General features: G+C 45.3%; 1 protein-coding gene across 7 annotated transcripts in view; it reads left to right on the forward strand.

Moving 5' to 3' along the window:
* The window catches only part of cux1b (cut-like homeobox 1b), a 150102-nt gene extending 123584 nt beyond the window's left edge, over positions 1–26518 (forward strand). For 5 of the 7 annotated variants that reach the window (XM_036965636.1, XM_036965639.1, XM_036965638.1 and 2 more), the window contains one exon: positions 5038–6096. In XM_036965636.1, coding sequence (XP_036821531.1) covers positions 5038–5494 — 457 coding nt within the window. In that variant the 3' untranslated portion in view covers positions 5495–6096. Of the gene's footprint in view, positions 1–4836; positions 4961–5037; positions 6097–18745; positions 18883–19119; positions 19190–20987; positions 21095–22689; positions 22807–23578; positions 23666–24418; positions 24476–24782; positions 24864–24951; positions 25017–25138 lie in introns of those variants that run through there. The other 2 variants (XM_036965643.1, XM_036965642.1) reach the window with 2 other exon arrangements.
* Positions 26519–26809: the final 291 nt, after the last annotated feature.

Raw genomic sequence — 26809 nt, forward strand, 5'->3', positions numbered from 1 at the left:
ATAGGGGTTGCAACAATTTCGGCGGGTAATTTTAGAGAGAGAGGGTTCAGATTTTCCAGCCCAGCTGATTTGTAGGTATCCAGATTTTGCAGCTCTTTCAGAACTTCAGCTATCTGGGTGAAGGAGAAGCGGTGGTGGCTTGGGCCAGTTGCTGCGGGGGGTGCAGAGCTGTTGGTAGGGGTTGCCAGGTGGAGAGCATGGCCAGCCATGGAAAAAGTTATTTGAAATTGGTGGTGACAGTGTTTCCTAGCCTCAGTGCAGTGGGAAGCTGCGAGGAGGTGCTCTTATTCTCCATGGACTTTAGTGTCCCAAAACTTTTTGGAATTAGTGCTACAGAATGCTAACTTCTGTTTGAAAAAGCTAGCCTTAGCTTTCCTAACTGACTGTGTATATTGGTTCCACACTTCCCTGAAAAGTTGCATATCGCGGGGGCTATTCGATGCTAATGCAGTACGCCACAGGATGTTTTTGTGCTGGTCAAGGGTAGTCAAGTCTGGAGTGAACCAGGGGCTATATCTGTTCTTAGTTCTACATTTTTTGAATGGGTATGCTTATTTAAGATGGTGAGGAAAGCACTTTTAAAGAACTACCAGGCATCCTCTACTGATGAGATGAGGTCAATATCCTTCCAGGATACCCCGGCCAGGTCGATTAGAAAGGCCTGCTCACAGAAGTGTTTTAGGGAGCGTTTGACAGTGATGAGGGGTGGTCGTTTTACCTCGGACCCATTACAGACGCAGGCAATGAGGCAGTGATCGCTTAGATTCTGGTTGAAGACAGCAGAGGTGTATTTAGAGGGCAAGTTGGTCAGTATTAAATCTGAGGGTGCCCATGTTTACAATTTTAGGGTTGTACCTGGTAGGTTCCTTGATAATTTGTGTGAGATTGATGGCATCTATCTTAGATTGTAGGACGACTGGGATGCTAAGCATTTCCCAGTTTAGGTCACCTAACAGTACGAACTCTGAAGATAGATGGGGGGCAATCAATTCATATATGGTGTCCAGGGCACAGCTGGGGGCTGAGGGGGGTCTATAAGAAGCGGCAACAGTGAGAGACTTATTTCTGTAAAGGTGGATTTTTAAAAGTAGAAGCTCGAACTGTTTGGGCACAAACCTGGATAGTTTGACAGAACTCTGCAGGCTCTCTCTGCAGTTGATAGAACTGCCAAAGAGAGCAGAGTTGCTATCTTGACGGAAAATGTTGTAGTTGGGGATGGAAATTTCAGGATTTTTGGTGGCCTTCTAAACCAGGATACACGGCTAGGACATCAGGGTTGTCGGAATGTGCTGAAGCAGTGAATAAAACAAACTTAGGGAGGAGGCTTCTGATGTCAACATGCATGAAACCAAGGCTTTTGCAGTTACAGAAGTCAACAAATGAGAGCGCCTGGGGAATAGGTGTAATGCTGGGGGCTACAGGGCCTGGGTTAAACCTCTACATCACCAGAGGAACAGAGGAGGAGTAGGATAAGGGTACGGCTAAAATAACTGGTTGTCTAGTGCAATGGGAACAGAGAATAAAAGGAGCAGATTTCTGGGCGTGGTAGAATAGATCCAGGTCATAATGTACAGACAAGGGTATTGTATGATTTGAGTACACTGGAGGTAAACCTAGGCATTTGAGTGACAATGAAAAAGCTTGCATCTCTGGAGACACCAGTTAAGCCAGGTGAGGTCTCCGCATGTGTGGGGGGTGGGATAAAAGAGCTATCTATGGCATGTTGAGCAGGACTGGGGGCTCTACAGTGAATTAAAAGCAGTTGACAAGGCATAATGACATTAGAGAGAGGCATGTGTAGCCAAGTGATCATAGGGTCCAATGAGCAGCAATAGGTGAGTCAGGGAGCCGTTCGGAAGTTGCAACTTTGTTAGACGAGAGGGAGACACTGGGTTCAGAAAGCTAGCGGGCCGGGGCTAGCATATGGATCTTCGGCGACATCGCAATGGAAAAGCCTATTGAAACCACATCGGACAATTACATCCGCAGACCAGTCTCGATGGATCGGCGGGCCTCCGTGTCGGCAATAAAGGGTCCAGGCCAATTGGCAAAGAGGTATTGTAGCCCACGAATTAGCTGGTGGTGGAGAAAAGCAGTCCGATATGCTCTGGGTTGATATCGCGCTGTGCAGACTGGCAGGTATTGACCGAGCTAAAGCTGGTTGTTGTCCGAGCTAAAGGTGAAGGCCGCTAGCCGCGGCTAACAATGACTAGTAGCTCGTTAGCTGGCTTGCTTCTAATGGAGGTTCCAGTTATGAAGTTTAAAAATAGCAGATGCGTACCGCATTGTGTGAGGCGGGTTGCAGGAAAGTATATTTAGAGCGTAGGTGGAAAGTGAGATTGAAATATATACGAGAAAAATGGAGATCCGACTATTTACACGGGACAAGACAAACACTCGTACGACTGCTACGCCATCTTGGATTTACATTACATATCACAACCAGCCCTGATTGCGAGTCCCATAGAGCGGCGCACAATTGGCCCAGTGTCGTCCGGGTTTTGGGGTAGGCCGTCATTGTAAATAAGAATTTGTTCTTAACTGACTTGCCTATTTAAATAAAGGTTAAAAAAAAATAATAATAATGGAAAATTACTTTTTTACAAAATCTAGAAACCTGATATTCCACAAATGACGTTGTAATTTCAATGACATGTATTCGTATGAACATTTCGGCTTTTATAATAAACTAGACCAACTTCTTTACGGTGTTACATACTGGTTTGTAGTACACAACATGTACTTAAAAAGCAGCTAGAATTCAATTAGGCCCAATATTGGCTCCATCGCAATCAATTTAATACATCTTATTTTCTGGTGCTCTTAAATTTCACGTGGTGCTTCTAAGTCTTTGAAGTTGATAGCACCAGTGAAATATGTTAATTAAGAGTCCTGTGTGGGATAGGAACAGAGCTATAACTAATTCATTAGACCATGTCTGTTCTGTTGCTGTGAATCCTAGTGCTGTGATATTACACACGGTGGAGTTGGTGACTGTTTAGTTCAAATCTACTTCTACTTACGGTCTTCTGGTTGACATATGATGTCCAGTTGTGTTTGAGGAGTCTGCTCTCCGTCCCTCCCCTCTTCATAGACCTAGTCTTTAACCTCTCTAGGGTATTGTTGGGGAAATTATGATTAAATGACTGAACAAATCATTTCAAATGGAACTGTAACTAAGTAAACTTAGACTCTGTTTTATTATATCTGATTAACAATATGAGTTCATAAGAAGGGATTGTGTGACACGGACAAGGAGTAATTAAATTTAATGAACACACAAGGAGTAATTAAATTTAATGAACACCATCCACAAACCATTTCTTTCTTCCTAGTTGGAATGAAGTAAACAGATAAGGTAGTTAACCTTTGGTTAAACCGACGAAACTGAGCTCTGGGGTGTTTTAGATAAGGAAGTGAGTGCATTCCTAGGTTTTCTGTTAATTAGAACTGTCAGCTAAGTGGTGATCGATAATGTTGATGGGTCAAAAGTTAATTCAGTTGTGTTGTGTGTCCTGTGTATGTGCTAGGGGGGTCAGAATGAACTCAGAATGAACCTTTAAAGTTCCCTTTGACCCGGTCTGGAGGAGGGGATTCTGTTGAGCAATGAAATGACGTCATGGTATTGTATATAAACTGTTGCTTGTGGTAACGTGGCAGCGCGCTCCGAGAATAAATTCTGTTACCTATTATTGAAATGGCTGGTCTCCGTCTATTTTATGCAAACAAGAATCTTACAAATTCTCATAAAATAGATTAAGGGTTTTCAATTAATGAAAACACATTGGCATAATTAAATTACAGTAACAGGTATGTGGGACGCTAGCGTCCCACCTGGCCAACATCCAGTGAGATTGAAAAGCGCCAAATTCAAATACAGAAATACTCATTATAAAAATTCAGTAAAGATTCAACTATTAAACATTGGTTTAAATATTAACTTCTTGTGAATCCAACCACTGTGTCAGATTAAAAAAATGCCTTACTTCGAAAGCATACCATGCAATTATTTGAGAACATAGCCCAGCAGACAAATCATTACAAACAGTAACCAGCCAAGTAGAAGAGTTACACAAGTCAGAAATAGAGATAAAATGAATCCCTTACCTTTGATGATCTTCATATGTTTGCACTCAGAAGACATTCATTTATTCAATAAATGTTTCTTTTGTTCGATAAAGAATCTCTTTATATCCAAAAACCTCCGTTTTGTTCGCACGTTTTCTTCAGTAATCCACAGGCTCAAACGCAGTCACAACAGGCAGACAAAAAATCCAAATTGTATCCGTAAAGTTTGTAGAAACATGTCAACCGATGTTTATATTCAATCCTCAGGTTGTTTTTAGCCTAAATGATCTATAATATTTCAACCGGACAATAACGTCTTCAATATAAAAGGTAAACAAGAAAAGGCGCGCACTCGGTCGCGCTAAATGAAAAGGCTCTGTGACACGGCAGGGTCCACTCATTCAGACGGCTCTTAATCCCTCATTTTTCAGAATACAAGCCTGAAAAAAATTCTGAATACTGTCTAGTGGAAGGCATAGGAACTGCAATTTGAGTCCTAAATCAATGGATACTGTAATGGCATTGAATAGAAAACTACAACAACAAAACAAATCCTACTTCCTGAATGGATTTTTCTCAGGTTTTCACCTGCCAAATCAGTTCTGTTATACTCACAGACATTATTTTAACAGTTTTGGAAACTTTAGTGTTTTCTATCCAATTATACTAATTATATGCATATTCTATCTTCTGGGCCCGAGTAGAAGGCAGTTTAATGCTGCCCCCTACCCTAAAGAAGTTAACCCCCTGCTTTCCGTCCCTACCCAGGTCTCGTATCCGCAGGGAGCTCTTCGTAGACCTAGTCTTTAACCCCCTGCTCTCCATCCCTCCCCAGGTCTCGTATCCTCAGAAAGCTCTTCGTAGACCTAGTCTTTAACCCCCTGCTCTCCGTCCCTCCCCAGGTCTCGTATCCGCAGATAGCTCTTCGTAGACCTAGTCATTAACCCCCTGCTCTCCATCCCTCCCCAGGTCTCGTATCCGCAGGGAGCTCTTCATAGAGGAGATTCAGGCTGCAGGGTCAGCGGCAGCAGCTAAAGCAGGGGAGGGGGACAGCTGTGACGGGACAGAGTCCGATGGCACGGTGGAGGGTCGCCACCGGAGGCCTACAGGGCCAGAGGATCACAAAGAGGCCCCTGAAGACCAGGACATGGAGGTCAGGGTTGAAGCTGGGGTGTCAGGTGGATCCCCTGTCCCGAGAAACTGCACTACCTCAGGTTCGGCCGGGCCGGGCTCCAGCAGCAGCAGCCTCTTCGGTCCCCCTGAGGCAGGTCTCTCTCTCTCAGCCCCAGCCAGTCACACCTCAACCCCGGCAAGGAACCCCAGGGAAAATACCCTGCGCAAGAAAAAAGCTGCCAACCTCAACAATATCATCCACAGACTGGAGAAGGCTGCCGGCAAGGAAGACCCATCTGAGTGGGAGTTCTGAAACCCCCCCCCCCCTCCCTTCACACCCCCTTCTCATGACCTCACAACCTCTGCCCTTTGACCCTCGCCCTGGTCTTCTCCTATTGAACAGAAGAGGGCAACAGCCAAAGCCAAGCTCATTGGCCATTTTTATACACAGTCTCTTTCCGGAGAGAAAGGAGAGAAGTGGTTCCCAAACCAAGATGTAGGAGAAGATATAATGAACTCTGAGAAGACTAAAAGGATTGAATCCTAGGCTCTCTGAATACTGAGTTTAGTTTTGTTACTGAGTAAAGCACTTAGTTGTCCTGCTGGCCACAGGGCCTGCTGTACCCCCAAACACCATCAGTTACTGGCAGGCTGCACCACAGACAGGCAGGAAGGCAGGCTGAGCTGGGGCTGTTTTAAAGGATGGATGGACGCACTCACAGGAGGAGAATTCTTTAATGTGTTAATTTAGAAGAGATCCAATTTTTTTTTCCCCCCCTGTCAACTCAGTGTCCTGTCCCACAGAACTCCCCTCACCTAGTGACCTCACCTAGTGACCTCACCTAGTGACCTCACCTAGTGTCCTGTCCCACAGAACTCCCCTCACCTAGTGACCTCACCTAGTGACCTCACCTAGTGACCTCACCTAGTGACCTCACCTAGTGTCCTGTCCCACAGAACTCCCCTCACCTAGTGACCTCACCTAGTGACCTCACCTAGTGTCCTGTCCCACAGAACTCCCCTCACCTAGTGACCTCACCTAGTGACCTCACCTAGTGACCTCACCTAGTGTCCTGTCCCACAGAACTCCCCTCACCTAGTGACCTCACCTAGTGACCTCACCTAGTGACCTCACCTAGTGACCTCACCTAGTGTCCTGTCCCACAGAACTCCCCTCACCTAGTGACCTCACCTAGTGACCTCACCTAGTGACCTCACCTAGTGACCTCACCTAGTGAGCCCAGCCACCTCTTTCCCCCCACACTGTCCAGTGACTGTTGCAAATCTTTTGCCTTGTTCTCGCTCCACTGATGTGTGTTGTTTTAAGGGTTCCCGTGGCTTTTTAACCTTGTTACTCCAGTGTGTGTCTGTGTGTGTCTGTGTGTGTCTGTGTGTGTCTGTGTGTGTCTGTGTGTGTCTGTGTGTGTCTGTGTGCGTCTGAGGATCAAGATGATTCAGCTGAAGAGAAGAATCAAACCTAAAAAAGGCCAAGTTTCCATAGTTACTGAGGGAAGAATGACCCACGCCCTGTGTGGTCCTGCTAGCAGCCATGTGATGGTGCTGAGCTGCAGGATCACCACTCAACGGAAGAGGGAACCACCTTTTTGTTGTTCCCTAGTGTCCTCCAATGATGATTTTTTTTTTTATACAGCAATTTGGTTGCCACTAAGAGATTGCACAGTCTATTGACTCTAGAGAGTACAAGTTAGAGAATTGTTTTTACAAAAGCTAAAAAAAAGAGAAGAGTTACCGTTTTGAAACTTAAAAAAATGAAACTTGGTTAACTCCCAGTTGAAACGGGATATATGATGAAACGCCGTAGTGAGCTAACGTTGTCATTGTTCTGGGTTAGTAAGTGTCCACCTCACTGTATAACCAACCTGCTCTGTTGACCTGTTGTGTCTCTGCCAATGTTTTCCTCACAAAATATATTTCCAGGACAAATCAGGACAACTGGACAGAACAACAGGAAACAGGTCAATATCATCTGTGCTGGAAGTCCCAGGTTTGGTCAATAACACAGGCTGCTGTGTTCGTCTACATGCAGAGAGGCAGGTGGCTTATAGTAAAGTCCCACTCTAGACCCCCTACTCTACTCTACACACTCTACTCTACTCTACACCCCCTGCTCTACTCTACTCTACACACCCTACTCTACTCTACACATTCTACTCTACACCCCCTACTCTACTCTACACATTCTACTCTACACCCCCTACTCTACTCTACACATTCTACTCTACTCTACACCCCCTACTCTACTCTACACCCCCTACTCTACACCCCCTACTCTACTCTACACATTCTACTCTACACACCCTACTCTACTCTACACACCCTACTCTACTCTACACATTCTACTCTACACGCCCTACTCTACTCTACACACCCTACTCTACTCTACACCCCCTACTCTACTCTACACCCCCTACTCTACTCTACACATTCTACTCTACACCCCCTACTCTACTCTACACACTCTACTCTACACACCCTACTCTACTCTACACCCCCTACTCTACTCTACACACCCTACTCTACTCTACACATTCTACTCTACACCCCCTACTCTACTCTACACATTCTACTCTACACCCCCTACTCTACTCTACACATTCTACTCTACACACCCTACTCTACTCCACACACCCTACTCTACTCTACACACTCTACACACCCTACTCTACTTACACACTCTACACACTCTACTCTACACACCCTACTCTACTCCACACACCCTACTCTACTCTACACACCCTACTCTACTCTACACACCCTACTCTACTCCACACACCCTACTCTACTCTACACACCCTACTCTACTCTACGCACCCTGCTCTACTCTACACACCCTACTCTACTCCACACACCCTACTCTACTCTACACACACCCTACTCTACTCCACACACCCTACTCTACTCCACACACACCCTACTCTACTCCACACACCCTGCTCTACTCTACACACCCTACTCTACTCTACTCTACACACCCTACTCTACTCCACACACCCTACTCTACTCCACACACCCTACTCTACTCTACTCTACACCCCCTACTCTACTCCACACACCCTACTCTACTCCACACACACCCTATTCTACTCCACACGGTGTCACACTAGACTATGGGTCACATGGAGTGTACGGCAGCTGTATGCTGTGTTTGTACATTCTGTAGCTAGTACTGTACACCTATTGGTTTAGACCTTTATGAAAACTCTCTCCCTCACCCCCTCTCTCCCTCCCTCCCTTCCTTACCCTTCCCTCTCTCCCTCCCTTACCCCTCCCTCTCTCCCTCCCTTACCCCTCTCTCCCTCCCTTACCCCTCCCTCTCTCCCTCCCTTACCCCTCCCTCTCTCCCTCCCTTACCCCTCCCTCTCTCCCTCCCTTACCCCTCCCTCTCTCCCTCCGTTACCCCTCCCTCTCTCCCTCCCTTACCCCTCCCTCTCGTCCCTCCCTTACCCCTCCCTCTCGTCCCTCCCTTACCCCTCCCTCTCCCTCTCGTCCCTCCCTTACCCCTCCCTCCCTCTCGTCTCTCCCTTACCCCTCCCTCCCTCTCTCTCGTCCCTCCCTCTCCCACCCCATCTCTCGTCCCTCCCTCTCCCACCCCATCTCTCCCACCCCATCTCTCCCTCCCTTACCCCTCCCTCTCGTCCCTCCCTTACCCCTGCCTCCCTCTCGTCTCTCCCATACCCCTCCCTCCCTCTCTCTCGTCCCTCCCTCTCCCACCCCATCTCTCCCACCCCATCTCTCCCTCCTTCCCTTACCCCTCTCTCTCCCTCCCTCCCTTACCCCTCCCCCTCTCTCCCTCCTTCCCTTACCCTTCTCCCTCCCTCCCTTACCCCTCCCTCTCTTTCTCTCCCTCTCTCCCTCCCTTACCTGTCTCTCCCTCCCTCCCTCCCTTACCCCTCCATAAACATCCTCTCTTAGTGCCTGTCAGCCCCACTGCCTCTCTGTCGTGTGTGTGTGTGTGTTTTTAATGTTCTGAATGGGGGTCGTTTCTCGTTCGTACTTGCACACACTTAACAGTGCACAACTGCCACTCACCATTTCTACTATAAGCTGTTTTATGGGTTGTTGTTGTTGTTATTATTATTAGCATCATGAAGTAGTGTGATATTATTTTACTGTAGACTCCTTGTATGGTCATATCGTACGTATAGTTAGGTTTTTATTCGGCTGTATCGTGCATCTAACGGCTTATTATCTGACTTGGTGTTTTTATTGCATAATGGATTACCTGAGGGCAAGGACTTTGGGGGGGGGGGGGCTGAGACTGCCGGCAGTATTGTGGGTAATATTTACAAGATGTAGCTAGTTCTCATACGTTTGTATATTGAGGAATTGTGAAGTTTATTGGATGTGTCTTTTCCGTTGCTTTTACGTGACCTCTACAGTACCATTACATGACCTCTACAGTAGCATTTACATGACCTCTACAGTAGCATTTACATGACCTCTACAGTACCATTTACATGACCTCTACAGTACCATTACATGACCTCTACAGTACCATTACATGACCTCTACAGTACCATTTATATGACCTCTACAGTGGCATTTACATGACCTCTACAGTACCATTTACATGACCTCTACAGTACCATTTACATGACCTCTACAGTACCATTTACATGACCTCTACAGTACCATTACATGACCTCTACAGTACCATTTACATGACCTCTACAGTACCATTTACATGACCTCTACAGTACCATTTACATGACCTCTACAGTGGCATTTACATGACCTCTACAGTACCGTTACATGACCTCTACAGTACCATTACATGACCTCTACAGTAGCATTTACATGACCTCTACAGTACCATTTACATGACCTCTACAGTGGCATTTACATGACCTCTACAGTACCATTTACATTACCTCTACAGTACCATTTACATGACCTCTACAGTACCATTTACATGACCTCTACAGTGGCATTTACATGACCTCTACAGTACCATTTACATGACCTCTACAGTACCATTTACATGACCTCTACAGTACCATTTACATGACCTCTACAGTACCATTTACATGACCTCTACAGTACCATTTACATGACCTCTACAGTACCATTTACATGACCTCTACAGTAGCATTTACATGACCTCTACAGTACCATTTACATGACCTCTACAGTACCATTACATGACCTCTACAGTACCATTACATGACCTCTACAGTACCGTTACATGACCTCTACAGTACCATTACATGACCTCTACAGTAGCATTTACATGACCTCTACAGTAGCATTTACATGACCTCTACAGTACCATTTACATGACCTCTACAGTGGCATTTACATGACCTCTACAGTACCATTTACATGACCTCTACAGTACCATTTACATGACCTCTACAGTACCATTTACATGACCTCTACAGTGGCATTTACATGACCTCTACAGTACCATTTACATGACCTCTACAGTACCATTTACATGACCTCTACAGTACCATTTACATGACCTCTACAGTACCATTTACATGACCTCTACAGTACCATTTACATGACCTCTACAGTACCATTTACATGACCTCTACAGTACCATTTACATGACCTCTACAGTACCATTTACATGACCTCTACAGTACCATTTACATGACCTCTACAGTACCATTTATATGACCTCTACAGTACCATTTACATGACCTCTACAGTACCATTTACATGACCTCTACAGTACCATTTACATGACCTCTACAGTGGCATTTACATGACCTCTACAGTACCATTTACATGACCTCTACAGTACCATTTACATGACCTCTACAGTACCATTTACATGACCTCTACAGTACCATTTACATGACCTCTACAGTACCATTTACATGACCTCTACAGTACCATTTACATGACCTCTACAGTACCATTTACATGACCTCTACAGTACCATTTATATGACCTCTACAGTACCATTTACATGACCTCTACAGTACCATTTACATGACCTCTACAGTACCATTTATATGACCTCTACAGTAGCATTTACATGACCTCTACAGTACCATTTACATGACCTCTACAGTACCATTTACATGACCTCTACAGTACCATTTACATGACCTCTACAGTACCATTTACATGACCTCTACAGTACCATTTACATGACCTCTACAGTACCATTTACATGACCTCTACAGTACCAAGACCTCTACAGTACCATTTACATGACCTCTACAGTACCATTTACATGAACTCTACAGTACCATTTACATGACCTCTACAGTACCATTTACATGACCTCTACAGTACCATTACATGACCTCTACAGTACCATTTACATGACCTCTACAGTACCATTTACATGACCTCTACAGTACCATTACATGACCTCTACAGTACCATTTACATGACCTCTACAGTACCATTTACATGACCTCTACAGTACCATTTACATGACCTCTACAGTACCATTTACATGACCTCTACAGTACCATTTACATGACCTCTACAGTGGCATTTACATGACCTCTACAGTACCATTTACATGACCTCTACAGTACCATTTACATGACCTCTACAGTACCATTTACATGACCTCTACAGTACCATTTACATGACCTCTACAGTACCATTTACATGACCTCTACAGTACCATTTACATGACCTCTACAGTACCATTTACATGACCTCTACAGTACCATTTACATGACCTCTACAGTACCATTTACATGACCTCTACAGTACCATTTACATGACCTCTACAGTACCATTTACATGACCTCTACAGTACCATTTACATGACCTCTACAGTACCATTACATGACCTCTACAGTACCATTACATGACCTCTACAGTACCATTTACATGACCTCTACAGCACCATTACATGACCTCTACAGTACCATTACATGACCTCTACAGTACCATTTACATGACCTCTACAGTACCATTTACATGACCTCTACATGACCTCTACAGTACACACTCAGGCATTGACTCTTTCCCTCACGACGCTTATGCTCTTTATCGTTGAATCAAACGATACATCTGCAAGACAAGATTACACAATATCTCTTGGCACTATTATCCAAAATCACAGAATATTGCTAAGAACCATCTATTGGATTAGGGGGTTCTACACACTTTTTTCAGCTCAAGACCCAAATGCGAAATTGACCATCTTCCCGTGACCAAAATCATCCTACAACGACCCAAATTAAGAAGAAATAGTATGTGATTTCTAGATGTATTCTCATAATTCGGGACCCACCTCACTTGCCGAGTGCCCGCTTTGGGTCCCCACCTATAGTTTAAGAAACCCTTTCCTAGATCGGAGAGTATCTCTTGGCACTATCTCCTAGATCGGAGAGTATCTCTTGACACTATCCCCTAGATCGGAGGGTATCTCTTGGCACTATCTCCTAGATCGGAGTATCTATATCTCCCAATGGCTCATGTCTGATGGTGTGTCGTTGGCGCCACATTACACCGATGCCGTCTGAAGAACACAGTGCAATAAAACTCAGTCGTACAGGCGTCCTTGATGTACAAGTCGGGGGCTTTTAGAAGAATCACTGTACCCTGTTGTTGCCGTTTCCTTTTCCTGTTAGTGGGTATGTTTTGTCAAAATGGTGTCTGGTGATAGGAAAGACTTATGACAACTAGTTTTGACTGATCTCGGCCCCGGGAGAATCATCTCTGCCCGAATTGAGATTGAAAGAGTATATATTTCAGGAAATAAGGAAGTGTTCTTTTACACAGTCGTGTCCCTTATGTCGTCTGTTCCATACATTACAGACTGTACGACCTCGCCTAGCTCCAAAGCATTATCCATCCATCATAACACAGTTACTGATTGATCTGATATAGTAATACTGCTGTTATTGCATCGGTAGAAACGGCCCGTATCCATAGCAGCCATAACAGACCCATCCATAGACTCACTGTAGACTGCTAAGCAATCCCCTCCTGTTCAGCTCAGCACTCCAAATAACTCTGGGAAATGTACGCCTTTCACACGTGGTTCCAAACCAAACACAGGCTCTTTACTCATGACCTGCAGCCCAGCACAACACTGCTTCTTTATACTGTGTTTGACTTACAATGCCTGGCGACAACCCTTAGCGACAACACTTAGCAACAACCCTTAGCGACAACACTTAGCCAGCAGCACCCAGGGGACTTGGTTCTAAACCCTTCATTATACTGCGTCTCCTTAGCCAATCTCTTGACATCATTTCACACCTCTCACCGTTGGTTAAAAACCAAAAGCATTCCCAGAGTTCTAAGTCCATATATATTTCTTGATTAATCAGGATTTCAGAAAGGAATCAGGGTTACTGTGCTACGGTATTCCCTACATCTGCATGATGACATCTCATTACAACGTATCCCTACTCCCCTGATGTCCAATGGCCTGTAGCCCTACTCCCTGATGTCCAATGGTCTGTAGCCCTACTCCCTGATGTCCAATGGCCTGTAGCCCTACTCCCTGATGTCCAATGGCCTGTAGCCCTACTCCCTGATGTCCAATGACCTGTAGCCCTACTCCCTGGTGTCCAATGGCCTGTAGCCCTACTCCCTGATGTCCAATGGCCTGTAGCCCTACTCCCCTGATGTCCAATGGTCTGTAGCCCTACTCCCTGATGTCCAATGGTATGTAGCCCTACTCCCCTGATGTCCAATGGCCTGTAGCCCTACTCCCTGATATCCAATGGCCTGTAGCCCTACTCCCTGATATCCAGTGGCCTGTAGCCCTACTCCCTGATGTCCAATGGCCTGTAGCCCTACTCCCCTGATGTCCAATGGCCTGTAGCCCTACTCCCCTGATGTCCAATGGCCTGTAGCCCTACTCCCTGATGTCCAATGGCCTGTAGCCCTACTCCCTGATGTCCAATGGCCTGTAGCCCTACTCCCCTGATGTCCAATGGCCTGTAGCCCTACTCCCTGATGTCCAATGGCCTGTAGCCCTACTCCCTGATGTCCAATGGCCTGTAGCCCTACTCCCTGATGTCCAATGACCCGTAGCCCTACTCCCCTGATGTCCAATGACCCGTAGCCCTACTCCCCTGATGTCCAATGGCCTGTAGCCCTACTCCCTGATGTCCAATGACCCGTAGCCCTACTCCCCTGATGTCCAATGGCCTGTAGCCCTACTCCCCTGATGTCCAATGGCCTGTAGCCCTACTCCCTGATGTCCAATGGCCTGTAGCCCTACTCCCTGATGTCCAATGACCTGTAGCCCTACTCCCTGGTGTCCAATGGCCTGTAGCCCTACTCCCTGATGTCCAATGGCCTGTAGCCCTACTCCCCTGATGTCCAATGGTCTGTAGCCCTACTCCCTGATGTCCAATGGTATGTAGCCCTACTCCCCTGATGTCCAATGGCCTGTAGCCCTACTCCCTGATATCCAATGGCCTGTAGCCCTACTCCCTGATATCCAATGGCCTGTAGCCCTACTCCCTGATGTCCAATGGCCTGTAGCCCTACTCCCCTGATGTCCAATGGCCTGTAGCCCTACTCCCCTGATGTCCAATGGCCTGTAGCCCTACTCCCTGATGTCCAATGGCCTGTAGCCCTACTCCCTGATGTCCAATGGCCTGTAGCCCTACTCCCCTGATGTCCAATGGCCTGTAGCCCTACTCCCTGATGTCCAATGGCCTGTAGCCCTACTCCCTGATGTCCAATGGCCTGTAGCCCTACTCCCTGATGTCCAATGACCCGTAGCCCTACTCCCCTGATGTCCAATGACCCGTAGCCCTACTCCCCTGATGTCCAATGGCCTGTAGCCCTACTCCCTGATGTCCAATGACCCGTAGCCCTACTCCCCTGATGTCCAATGGCCTGTAGCCCTACTCCCCTGATGTCCAATGGCCTGTAGCCCTACTCCCTGATGTCCAATGGCCTGTAGCCCTACTCCCTGATGTCCAATGACCCGTAGCCCTACTCCCCTGATGTCCAATGGTATGTAGCCCTACATACCTTAAGAGGTTAAAGGCATTTATCTTGTGTTTCTCTCCTCAGCCACTGCCAATAGACCGGTCTCTCTAATCATTTTTCATGAAGACTGTAGGAACATATTGCACCGATTGTCATCTTTGTATTTAAAAAAAAAAAATTTTTTAGCTTATTTTTGTTTCTCAACATATTTTCTGTCAAAAATTTAAAGGGTCAAGTTTTGGTGGCATTCAAGAGATTCTGTGTAGAAGGGGATCTGTGTTTTGGGTTGGTTATTTACACAGTCAGTTTCCTCTAGACGGATCGGGTCACTTTCTGGAAGCCTAAATCAAGTTTTCAAATTAGACTGTACGAGGTTCAGCCTGCAGTGTCTGATGGGAAGATGGGGAAAGGTTGTTTTGTGATAAATATTCTAATCTGGCTTTTACAGCTGAACAAGTTGATGTTATTGTCTGATTTGATTGGATTTTTTGGATTTATTTTGTTTGGTGGGGGAGGTGGAGGAGGGGGGGATGGGGGGGGGGGGGGGGGGGGGGGTGTAATTCAGGAATTTTCCATCCACAGATATTTTTCTATAAAGCTAAATCAGATGATTCTATACACTGTTGTATAAAACGCTGTACAGATGCAACAGACTGTATATCATGTTAGTGTCTCCCGAAGTTGTAAAACGTTGCTATTGTTCGTTCTATTGAAGTAGTAGTTGTTAGTTGTGTGTGTGGTTGTAGAGGCGGTCTGGACCGCAGCACTGGGCTCCATATCAGGACTAGGAAAAAACAATGCTCTGTTTTCTAATGCTTTTTAAAAGACATGTTATTGAAGTGGATTTTTTTGTAAGAAGGAAAATACTTTTAGAATCATTGGTATACACACGCACACACACACACACACACACACACACTTCCTCTTTCTCACATCACAGCACAAAACACATCACACTGGGGAATGTTCGGGCCCGTGTTTATGCCCCTGATGGAACTCTCCTATTTAAGGCTGTTTATTGACACTCACACCTCTCATTCATATATATATATATATATATATATATATATATATAGTACATGAACATAATCATTTTGTTTCTACCTTGTCTGTCTCTACTGGCTCTGGTCTGTCAGTAGCTGGACGAGGAGACTGGGTAGAAGGGCCCAGTTAGTAAAAGGCACTGGACCAGGGTTAGAGTCAAGTCCATTTAAATTCCTGTCAATTCAGAAAGTAAACCAAATTCTAAATGTTCCCAATTTTTTTTTAAAAGCATTGAAGATAATTGGAATTTCAGTATGCTTCCTGAATAAACTATCATTTAAATGGAATTGACCCCCAACCCTGCACTGGACTGACTTCCTGTTTATTGAGTTGGCATGCTGTCCAGTCATTAGCTGGCTACTTGTGGTTTGGACAATGGATTCCCATAATGAGATTACCATGTCCACTTGAACGTCTCTTGGTATTCTTTCTGACCAGAACACACTACTGGGTCTTTGTGAAAAAGCAGTTGTATACAGAGATTAAGCATTTTTTCCCCCCCCCCCCCCAAGTTAAAATCTCAACCAAACGAAAAGGTTGTTCCGTTCACTGCACAAAATCCACATATCATTCACAAGCTAAGACACTTTCTATTTAATATTCTTATCAATATGATATCAGCCATTAAGATGAAATGAAACTTTGGTTGAAGTGAACTTTTGGTGAGAAACGTCTTGCCCAAATTCTCCCTACACCTTTTCCCACTCTTGAGATCAGCACAGAGTAAGTTGTAAACCAAAATGAAAAGAGGAGGTTCATCCTTACCTCTTCACAAAGCTTTAATATGCTTTAGGTGGCTTGAACCAATCATTTGTTTGTGTCAGTTCAGAGTGAAGCGTTACAATTTGTTAATTTCAGTCAGCAACAATGTGTTGTTGAAGTCTTCTCATCCTATCCCAGTCACTTGTTTGTGTTTCAGTGTATTCAACCCGGTCTCAAGAGCATTTCGTATTATTCTGTGCGTAAATCCGTGACACTCCATTTAGTAAAATATGTTACAGGTGGGCATATAACGCGAACGTCTAGCTACCTAAAGGTTGCGATGTTCGAATCTCCTCACAGACAACTTTAGCGTTTTGTTAATTCGTAACATTGTACGTTTTGCAAATTCGTAACATGTAATACGAATTCGGTGATGGACATCCACAAATGTAATACCATACATATCATATCATCAAAATGTTGAATTGTCTCGGATTTACGTACAGAAAAATACGAAATGCTCTGAGACCAGGTTGGTGTTTTGTATGGTTGTTAAAGGATGGCTAGGAGATCCTAGTTTCCCTAGCTAGCACTTGGGTTGCTCCAAACATTTTTCTGAACCTGCTTTCATTGGCCTTGCCTTGGGTTTTGCTTGTTTCCGTTGAATATTTTTCTGTCATGTTGTCTGTTCTCAGCGCTGTAAGACAGTCCCTTACACAACATGGAGAAGCAATATCACTGTAATAAACAATGTAGTGTTGTTATTAGGATTATTCACGTGCACCCTAGGTGTAATAATTGAAGTAAATCTCTTTTATACAAACACAGATGGTGTTGTCTTTGTTTGAAGTTTCTGCCATCTCATTCCCTACTGAAGGATGGGAATGGCGCGGTAGGTAACCTAGTGGTTAAGAGAGTTGGGCCAGTAACCGAAAGATCGCTGGTTCGAATCCCCGAGCAGACTAAAAGGGAAATCTGCCGATGTGCCCTTGAGTAAAGGCACTTAACCTGTAAGTCGGTCTGGATAAGAGCGTCTGCTAAATTACTAAAATGTAAACATTAAATCAGGATTATGCCTCTAGGGCCATTCGTTCCAGTAAGACGGGTTTGAATTTCTCCCTGAACAATATGGCTGACATTTTCACCCCATTCTGGAACTTTGAGGGTTCAAAAATATAATAATCATTTTTTAAAATGACATCGCACACAGAGAGGGAGAGACGCACACAGAACAGAGAGCGAGCAAGAGAGACAGACACACACACACAGAGAGACAGAAACACAAACACAGAGAGACAGACACAGAGAGAGAGAGACATTTTAGGCAGAAGCCTCACTTTGAAAGTGTCATTTCAACCAACAAGCCAGTTAGGACAGAACTCAGACAAGAACCTGTTCCATCCGGTGTCCTTCAGAACCTGTTTGGTAAGTGTCCTTCAGAACCTGTTTGGTAAGTGTCCTTCAGAACCTGTTTGGTAAGTGTCCTTCAGAACCTGTTTGGTAAGTGTCCTTCAGAACCTGTTTGGTAAGCGTTCTTCAGAACCTGTTTGGTAAGCGTTCTTCAGAACCTGTTTGGTAAGCGTTCTTCAGAACCTGTTTGGTAAGCGTTCTTCAGAACCTGTTTGGTAAGCGTTCTTCAGAACCTGTTTGGTAAATGTCCTTCAGAACCTGTTTGGTAAGTGTCCTTCAGAACCTGTTTGGTCCTGTGTTCTTCAGAAGCCTAGGTAAAATGTCTCGTGGAGTAATCGAGACCCGCGGCTGTTGACGTCTGAAAACCGCTAAGTGACTGACTGGGGAGCTACATATGACCAGAACATACCGATGTAATTGAACGTATTGTAAGCCTAAGCACTGATGATCTATAATGATGTGTGTTTAACCGGCTGTCGTCTGTCTCCACGTGTTCCCTCCGCAGGACGCTACGCAGACCTGCAGCTGGAGTTCTCGTCTGCGGTCCGGACCAGCGCCGAGCAGAAGGAGCTCATCCTCAAACTGGAACACGACCTGAGCAGCATCCAGACCATGTCCTCCCTGTCACGCCCTGATGCTGAGGTTTGTCTTTCACCTCTCTGACCTTTCATCGACCCTGACCCTGTGACATCACTACGAGACTGGTGTTAGTCTCCCCATCACTGGGATGCACATAGGTCCCTATTCAGACGAGAGAAGTTGACCTAAGTCCGAATCGGGTCCTGAACCCCAAATGACTCCATGTCTAATCTGTTCTTATTAGTGTACAGTATTTAAATGCACTTTAAATAAAGATTGATTTAATGTTTTCTCCACCAGGGGTCTGACCTGACCAGCATGATTGACAGCATCCCTGAGCCAATCAGAGAGGCCACTGCCATGTTTACAGGTATGTTGTAGGAGCTGTGTGTGTATATAACGGGGGTTAACGGTGCTGGGTGTGTCTATAACGGTGCTGGGTGTGTATATAACAGTGCTGGGTGTGTCTATAACGGTGCTGGGTGTGTCTATAACGGTGCTGGGTGTGTCTATAACGGTGCTGGGTGTGTCTATAACGGTGCTGGGTGTGTCTATAACGGGGGTTAACGGTGCTGGGTGTGTCTATAACGGGGATAACGGTGCTGGGTGTGTCTACAACGGTGCTGGGTGTGTCTATAACGGGGATAACGGTGCTGGGTGTGTCTATAACGGGGGTTAACGGTGCTGGGTGTGTCTATAACGGGGATAACGGTGCTGGGTGTGTCTACAACGGTGCTGGGTGTGTCTATAACGGGGATAACGGTGCTGGGTGTGTCTATAACGGGGATAACGGTGCTGGGTGTGTCTACAACGGTGCTGGGTGTGTCTACAACGGTGCTGGGTGTGTCTACAACTGTGCTGGGTGTGTCTACAACGGTGCTGGGTGTGTCTATAACGGTGCTGGGTGTGTCTATAACGGTGCTGGGTGTGTCTATAACGGTGCTGGGTGTGTCTATAACGGTGCTGGGTGTGTCTACAACGGTGCTGGGTGTGTCTACAACGGTGCTGGGTGTGTCTATAACGGTGCTGGGTGTGTCTATAACGGTGCTGGGTGTGTCTATAACAGTGCTGGGTGTGTCTACAACGGTGCTGGGTGTGTCTATAACGGTGCTGGGTGTGTATATAACGGTGCTGGGTGTGTATATAACGGTGCTGGGTGTGTCTACAACGGTGCTGGGTGTGTCTATAACGGTGCTGGGTGTGTCTATAACGGTGCTGGGTGTGTATATAACGGTGCTGGGTGTGTCTACAACGGTGCTGGGTGTGTCTATAACGGTGCTGGGTGTGTCTATAACGGTGCTGGGTGTGTATATAACGGTGCTGGGTGTGTATATAACGGTGCTGGGTGTGTATATAACAGTGCTGGGTGTGTCTACAACGGTGCTGGGTGTGTCTATAACGGTGCTGGGTGTGTATATAACGGTGCTGGGTGTGTATATAACGGTGCTGGGTGTGTCTATAACGGTGCTGGGTGTGTCTATAACAGTGCTGGGTGTGTCTATAACGGTGCTGGGTGTGTCTGCAACGGTGCTGGGTGTGTATATAACGGTGCTGGGTGTGTCTATAACGGTGCTGGGTGTGTCTATAACGGTGCTGGGAGTGTCTATAACGGTGCTGGGTGTGTCTATAACGGTGCTGGGTGTGTCTAACGGTGCTGGGTGTGTCTATAACGGTGCTGGGAGTGTCTATAACGGTGCTGGGTGTGTCTATAACGGTGCTGGGTGTGTCTATAACGGTGCTGGGTGTGTCTATAACGGTGCTGGGTGGTGCTGGGTGTGTCTATAACGGTGCTGGGTGTGTCTATAACGGTGCTGGGTGTGTCTATAACGGTGCTGGGTGTGTCTATAACGGTGCTGGGTGTGTCTATAACGGTGCTGGGTGTGTCTATAACGGTGCTGGGTGTGTATATAACGGTGCTGGGTGTGTCTATAACGGTGCTGGGTGTGTCTATAACGGTGCTGGGTGTGTATATAACGGTGCTGGGTGTGTCTATAACGGTGCTGGGTGTGTCTATAACGGTGCTGGGTGTGTCTATAACGGTGCTGGGTGTGTATATAACGGTGCTGGGTGTGTCTATAACGGTGCTGGGTGTGTCTATAACGGTGCTGGGTGTGTCTATAACGGTGCTGGGTGTGTATATAACGGTGCTGGGTGTCCTCCCCTCCCAGGTATGGCCCCCCAAGGGGAGCTGCCTCAAGGCCAGATGGACTCTCTCCTCTCCATAATCTCCAGCCAGAGAGAGAGGTTCCGCTCACGCAACCAGGAACTGGAGGCTGTGAGTCCCACTCATATATATATACTAGAGGTCGACCGATTATGATTTTTCAACACCGATACAGATTATTGGAGGACCAAAAAAGGCGATACCAATTAATCGGCCGATTTAAAAAAAAATATATATATATATGTATTTATTTATTTATTTGTAATGACAATTACAACAATACTGAATGAACACTTATTTTAACTTAATATAATACATCAATAAAAATCAATTTAGCCTCAAATAAATAATGAAACATGTTCAATTTGGTTAAAATAATGCAAAAACAAAGTGTAGGAGAAAGTAAAAGCGCAATATGTGCCATGTAAGAAAGCTAACGTTTCAGTTCCTTGCTCAGAACATGAGAGTATATGAAAGTTGGTGGTTCCTTTTAACATGAGACTTCAATATTCCCGGGTAAGAAGTTTTAGGTTGTAGTTATTATAGGAATTATAGGACTATTTCTCTCTATACAATTTGTATTTCATATACCTTTGACTATTGGATGTTCTTATAGACACTATAGTATTGCCAGTGTAACAGTATAGCTTCCGTCCCTCTCCTCGCTCCTACCTGGGCTCGAACCAGGAACACATCAACAGCCACCCTCAAAGCAGTGTTACCCATGCAGAGCAAGGGGAACAACTACTCCAAGTCTCAGAGCGAGTGACGTTTGAAACGCTATTAGCGTGCACCCCGCTAACTAGCTGGCCATTTCACTTCGGTTACACCAGCCTCATCTCGGGAGTTGATAGGCTTGAAGTCATAAACAGCGCAATGCTTGAAGCACAGCGAAGAGCTGCTGGCAAAACTCACGAAAGTGCTGTTTGAATGAAGTTTGAGCCAGGTGGCCCAAACTGTTGCATATACCCTGACTCTGGGTGCAATGAACGCAAGAGAAGTGACACAATTTCACCTGGTTAATATTGCCTGCTAAACCTGGATTTATTTTAGCTAAATATCCAGGTTTAAAAATATATACTTCTGTGTATTGTTTATGGTTAGGTACACATTGGAGCAACGATACGCACCGCATCGATTATATGCAACGCAGGACACGCTAGATAAACTAGTAATGTCATCAACCATGTGTAGTTAACTAGTGATTATGATTGATTGATTGTTTTTTATAAGATAAGTTTAATGCTAGCTAGCAACTTACCTTGGCTTCTTACTGCATTCGCGTAACAGGCAGGCTCCTCGTGGAGTGCAACGAGGCAGGTGGTTAGAGCGTTGGACTAGTTAACTGTAAGGTTGCATGATTGGATCCCCCGAGCTGACAAGGTGAAAATCTGTTGTTCTGCCCCTGAACAAGGCAGTTAACCCACTGTTCCTAGACCGTCATTGAAAATAAGAATGTGTTCTTAACTGACTTGCCTAGATAAATAAAGGTATAAAAAATGTAGAATCTGCGAAATCGGCACCCAAAAATACCGATTTCCGATTGTTATGAAAACTTGAAATCGGCCCTAATTAATCGGGCCATTCCGATTAATCTGTCGACCTCTAATATATACACATGCGCGCGCGCGCGCGCACACACACAGACACACACAGACTTTTCCACCCTCTTTCTTACCCCCCTTCCCTCTCTCTGTGTCCTCAAGGAGAGTCGTTCCGTGCAGGTGACCATGCAGGCCCTGCAGAGTGAGCTGGACAGCCTGCGTGCCGACAACATCAAACTCTACGAGAAGATCAAGTTCCTCCAGAGCTACCCTGGCAGGGTGAGTAGGTTCCTCCAGAGGCTACCCTGGCAGGGTGAGTAGGTTCCTCCAGAGGCTACCCTGGCAGGGTGAGTAGGTTCCTCCAGAGGCTACCCTGGCAGGGTGAGTAGGTTCCTCCAGAGGCTACCCTGGCAGGGTGAGTAGGTTCCTCTGGCAGGGTGAGTAGGTTCCTCTGGCATGGTGAGTAGGTTCCTTTGGCAGGGTGAGTAGGTTCCTCCAGAGGCTACCCTGGCAGGGTGAGTAGGTTCCTCCAGAGGCTACCCTGGCAGGGTGAGTATCTTCCTCCAGAGCTACCCTGGCGGGGTGAGTAGGTTCCTCCAGAGGAACCTACTCGGAAATTGTTCACCTTTTACTCTATCTGTCTCCCCATATAGGCTGGACTGACTTCCTGACTGACTGATCTGTCTCCCCCTACAGGCTGGACTGACTTCCTGACTGACTGATCTGTCTCCCCCTATAGGCTGGACTGACTGACTGATCTGTCTCCCCCTACAGGCTGGACTGACTTCCTGACTGACTGATCTGTAACCCCCTATAGGCTGGACTGACTGACTGATCTGTCTCCCCCTACAGGCTGGACTGACTTCCTGACTGACTGATCTGTAACCCCCTATAGGCTGGACTGACTGACTGATCTGTCTCCCCCTACAGGCTGGACTGACTTCCTGACTGACTGATCTGTAACCCCCTATAGGCTGGACTGACTGACTGATCTGTCTCCCCCTATAGGCTGGACTGACTTCCTGACTGACTGATCTGTCTCCCCCTATAGGCTGGAGGCAGTGATGACACGGTTACGGTGCGTTACTCCTCCCAGTATGAGGAGAGACTGGACCCCTTCGCCTCCTTCAGCAAGAGGGTGAGGACAACCACACACACTTTAGGCAGATTGTGTATTGGTCAGTGTGTGTTGATGTGTATTGGTCAGTGTGTGTTGATGTGTATTGGTCAGTATATTGGTCAGTGTGTGTTGATGTGTATTGGTCAGTGTGTGTTGATGTGTATTGGTCAGTGTGTGTTGATGTGTATTGGTCAGTGTGTGTTGATGTGTATTGGTCAGTGTGTGGTGATGTGTATTGGTCAGTGTGTGTTGATGTGTATTGGTCAGTGTGTGTTGATGTGTATTGGTCAGTGTGTGTTGATGTGTATTGGTCAGTGTGTGTTGATGTGTATTGGTCAGTGTGTGTTGATGTGTATTGGTCAGTATATTGGTCAGTATATTGGTCAGTGTGTGTTGATGTGTATTGGTCAGTGTGTGTTGATGTGTATTGGTCAGTGTGTGTTGATGTGTATTGGTCAGTGTGTGTTGATGTGTATTGGTCAGTATATTGGTCAGTGTGTATTGGTCAGTGTGTGTTGATGTGTATTGGTCAGTGTGTGTTGATGTTAATTGGTCAGTGTGTGTTGATGTGTATTGGTCAGTGTGTGTTGATGTGTATTGGTCAGTATATTGGTCAGTATATTGGTCAGTGTGTGCTGATGTGTATTGGTCAGTGTGTGTTGATGTGTATTGGTCAGTGTGTGTTGATGTGTATTGGTCAGTGTGTATTGGTCAGTATGTGTTGATGTGTATTGGTATGTGTTGTTGTTGAGACATCATGTGTGTTTACAGGAACGCCAGCGCAGATACCTGAGCCTCAGCCCCTGGGACAAGGTTACACTCAGCCTGGTGAGTCACACACACACACACACACAGGGGCTGTATGTTATTGTACTGATCTAGGGATATAATTTACTATTATGTATAGATTTTTATCTTACATTTTTTTACTCTTTATGCGAGAGTAAAAAGAGAGAGAGAGTAAAAATGAGGAGAACACCAGAAGAAGAATGATCATTTAATTAACACAGTGAATTATTCTAATGTTTGTTTATGCGTCAATTAATCCCATAAGGGATGGGTTGACAACTGACTTTAATTCGTTCACAGATACATATGTGTGAACAAACGGTAGTAATTCACCCATGTGTTTTAGGGTCGTGGTATTCTCTCCAACAAGATGGCCAGAACCATTGCTTTCTTTTACACCCTCTTCCTGCATTGCCTGGTCTTCCTGGTATGTAACCTTTCACCTCCCACCACCCCATCGGCGATTCACAGATGTCGGTGCCGATGTCATAACGTGTGTTTGTGTGTGTTCTCAGGTGCTGTATAAGACTGCCTGGAGTGAGAGCATCGGTCGAGACTGCTCTGCCTTCTGTGCTAAGAAGTGAGTACTTAATTCGGTCTTCCTCCCCCCGCTAGCAGAACAGCGGTGTCAGGTTAGGCTTTGCCTTTAAATTCTCTCCATCTCTTCTTCTTTCAATCCCCTCCCTTCTGTCCGTCTGCCAGGTACTCGGATCACCTACATCGTTTCCATGAGAACGGGGACAACCTGTGATGTCAACCGGGATGTCAACAAGTCGTGGCGAGACTAAGGGCAGACTGGAAGAGCAGCTTTATCTTCTCCAGTAGCTGCTTTTGCCCACTGTGGGGTGTGCTTTCTCTCTGCTTTGGGGGAGGGGGGGGGGACTAAAGGGAGGTGGCTGACATGCAAACTCATATTTAATTTTCCAATTAGGTTAAGAGTTTTGGTTAAGGTTAGGGTTTATGTAAAGGTCAGTTTATCGACGTTGGCTAGTCAGGCTGTCAGAAAAATCCCCTTAGGCTCTCTCCCCAGTGTCAAGGCATAGAAACTAACTGCTTATGAAAGAGAATTTAACCACGTTTGTCAGACATTTTGTCATACCTTAGACCATGTTGTGTGAAAATGTCAAACTTTGATTTAAAGTGTAAACTATCCGTCTAAGGTCTTGGATAGTCCTCTGCTACCTTAATATTGATATGTTAAAGAATAACGTTAATAAACTAAAGACAATAATTTTTAAGAGAAGTTGAGAATCTGTTTTTGATAGAAATGGATTAAAGTTTAATTTGAATTTAACGATGGTATCTTACCATTTCCTAGTAACAAAGGGATCAATATGTTTAGTTTTGCTATATTCTGTCCTAGCCTGTAGTCTCCAATACTGATATTATTAAACAAATGATTTTGATGAACGAAGAAGTGATTGACAAGAGGGGTGTTTTGTTGTCCTTTGATTCGGGTCATTTTTAGGGTGTTGAGGAATATTGTGAAAGTACGTGTGTATTTGTGAAAGGATTTGAGTATTACAATTGCTATACAACTTAAGAGATAATGTTTAAAGATGAAGTTCCCATCTTTGGCTTTGACATTTCCCTCTTTGAGATTACATAGTTCAGTAAAATGTGAAGAATTATCACAGTAATTGCTATAAATCTGAATTATCACAGCACCTGTAATTGCTATAAATGTCTGAATTGAACTAGATTGGCAGTATGGTTTAACTTGTATCTTATGTTGAAGTGTATCTGTGTCATGACATGCTGTTGTTTTCTTAGGGTGGGTGTCCAGGCAGGGACATTGTTTTCAGTCAGATGAATAGGGGTGATGTGGTTGCATTGAGGGGTCTTTGGCTCCTAGATTGATGGATTTGGACAGATGACCATCACCCAGGTCGTGATTTCTGTTGCAGTAGTTCACCTGAAGGATTGCTGAGTCTCATGTGATTGACTGTTATGATGAAATAGATTCCTATATTCCAACCTCCTCCCTCCACTTGCTGTTAGGACATGTATTAACTTGAGCTGCAAACCATATATCACTCTCATCACCATTCGCTATCATTCTAAATAAACTCTATGCATTTACCTGTGTGTTTTGGTCACAATGAGAGATGTCACAATATGTGGAATGATTCACCTTTATTTAAGCAGGGAGTCATAGAAATATAATCAATTTATATGGATGTTACAATGTCAATCATAATGACGTCACAATGATCAATGTCAAAATGATGTCACAATGTCAAAATGATGTCACAGTGAGTGATGTCACAATAAGTGGTGCCAGAATGTTCAATGTCACATCAATGCTTAATGTTACAGTGGACGATGTCAAAGTGAATGTTGTCACAGTATGGGATAAAACGTTTTTTTTTC

Source organism: Oncorhynchus mykiss, chromosome 27, assembly GCF_013265735.2.
Source record: "Oncorhynchus mykiss isolate Arlee chromosome 27, USDA_OmykA_1.1, whole genome shotgun sequence".
NCBI lineage: Eukaryota > Metazoa > Chordata > Actinopteri > Salmoniformes > Salmonidae > Oncorhynchus > Oncorhynchus mykiss.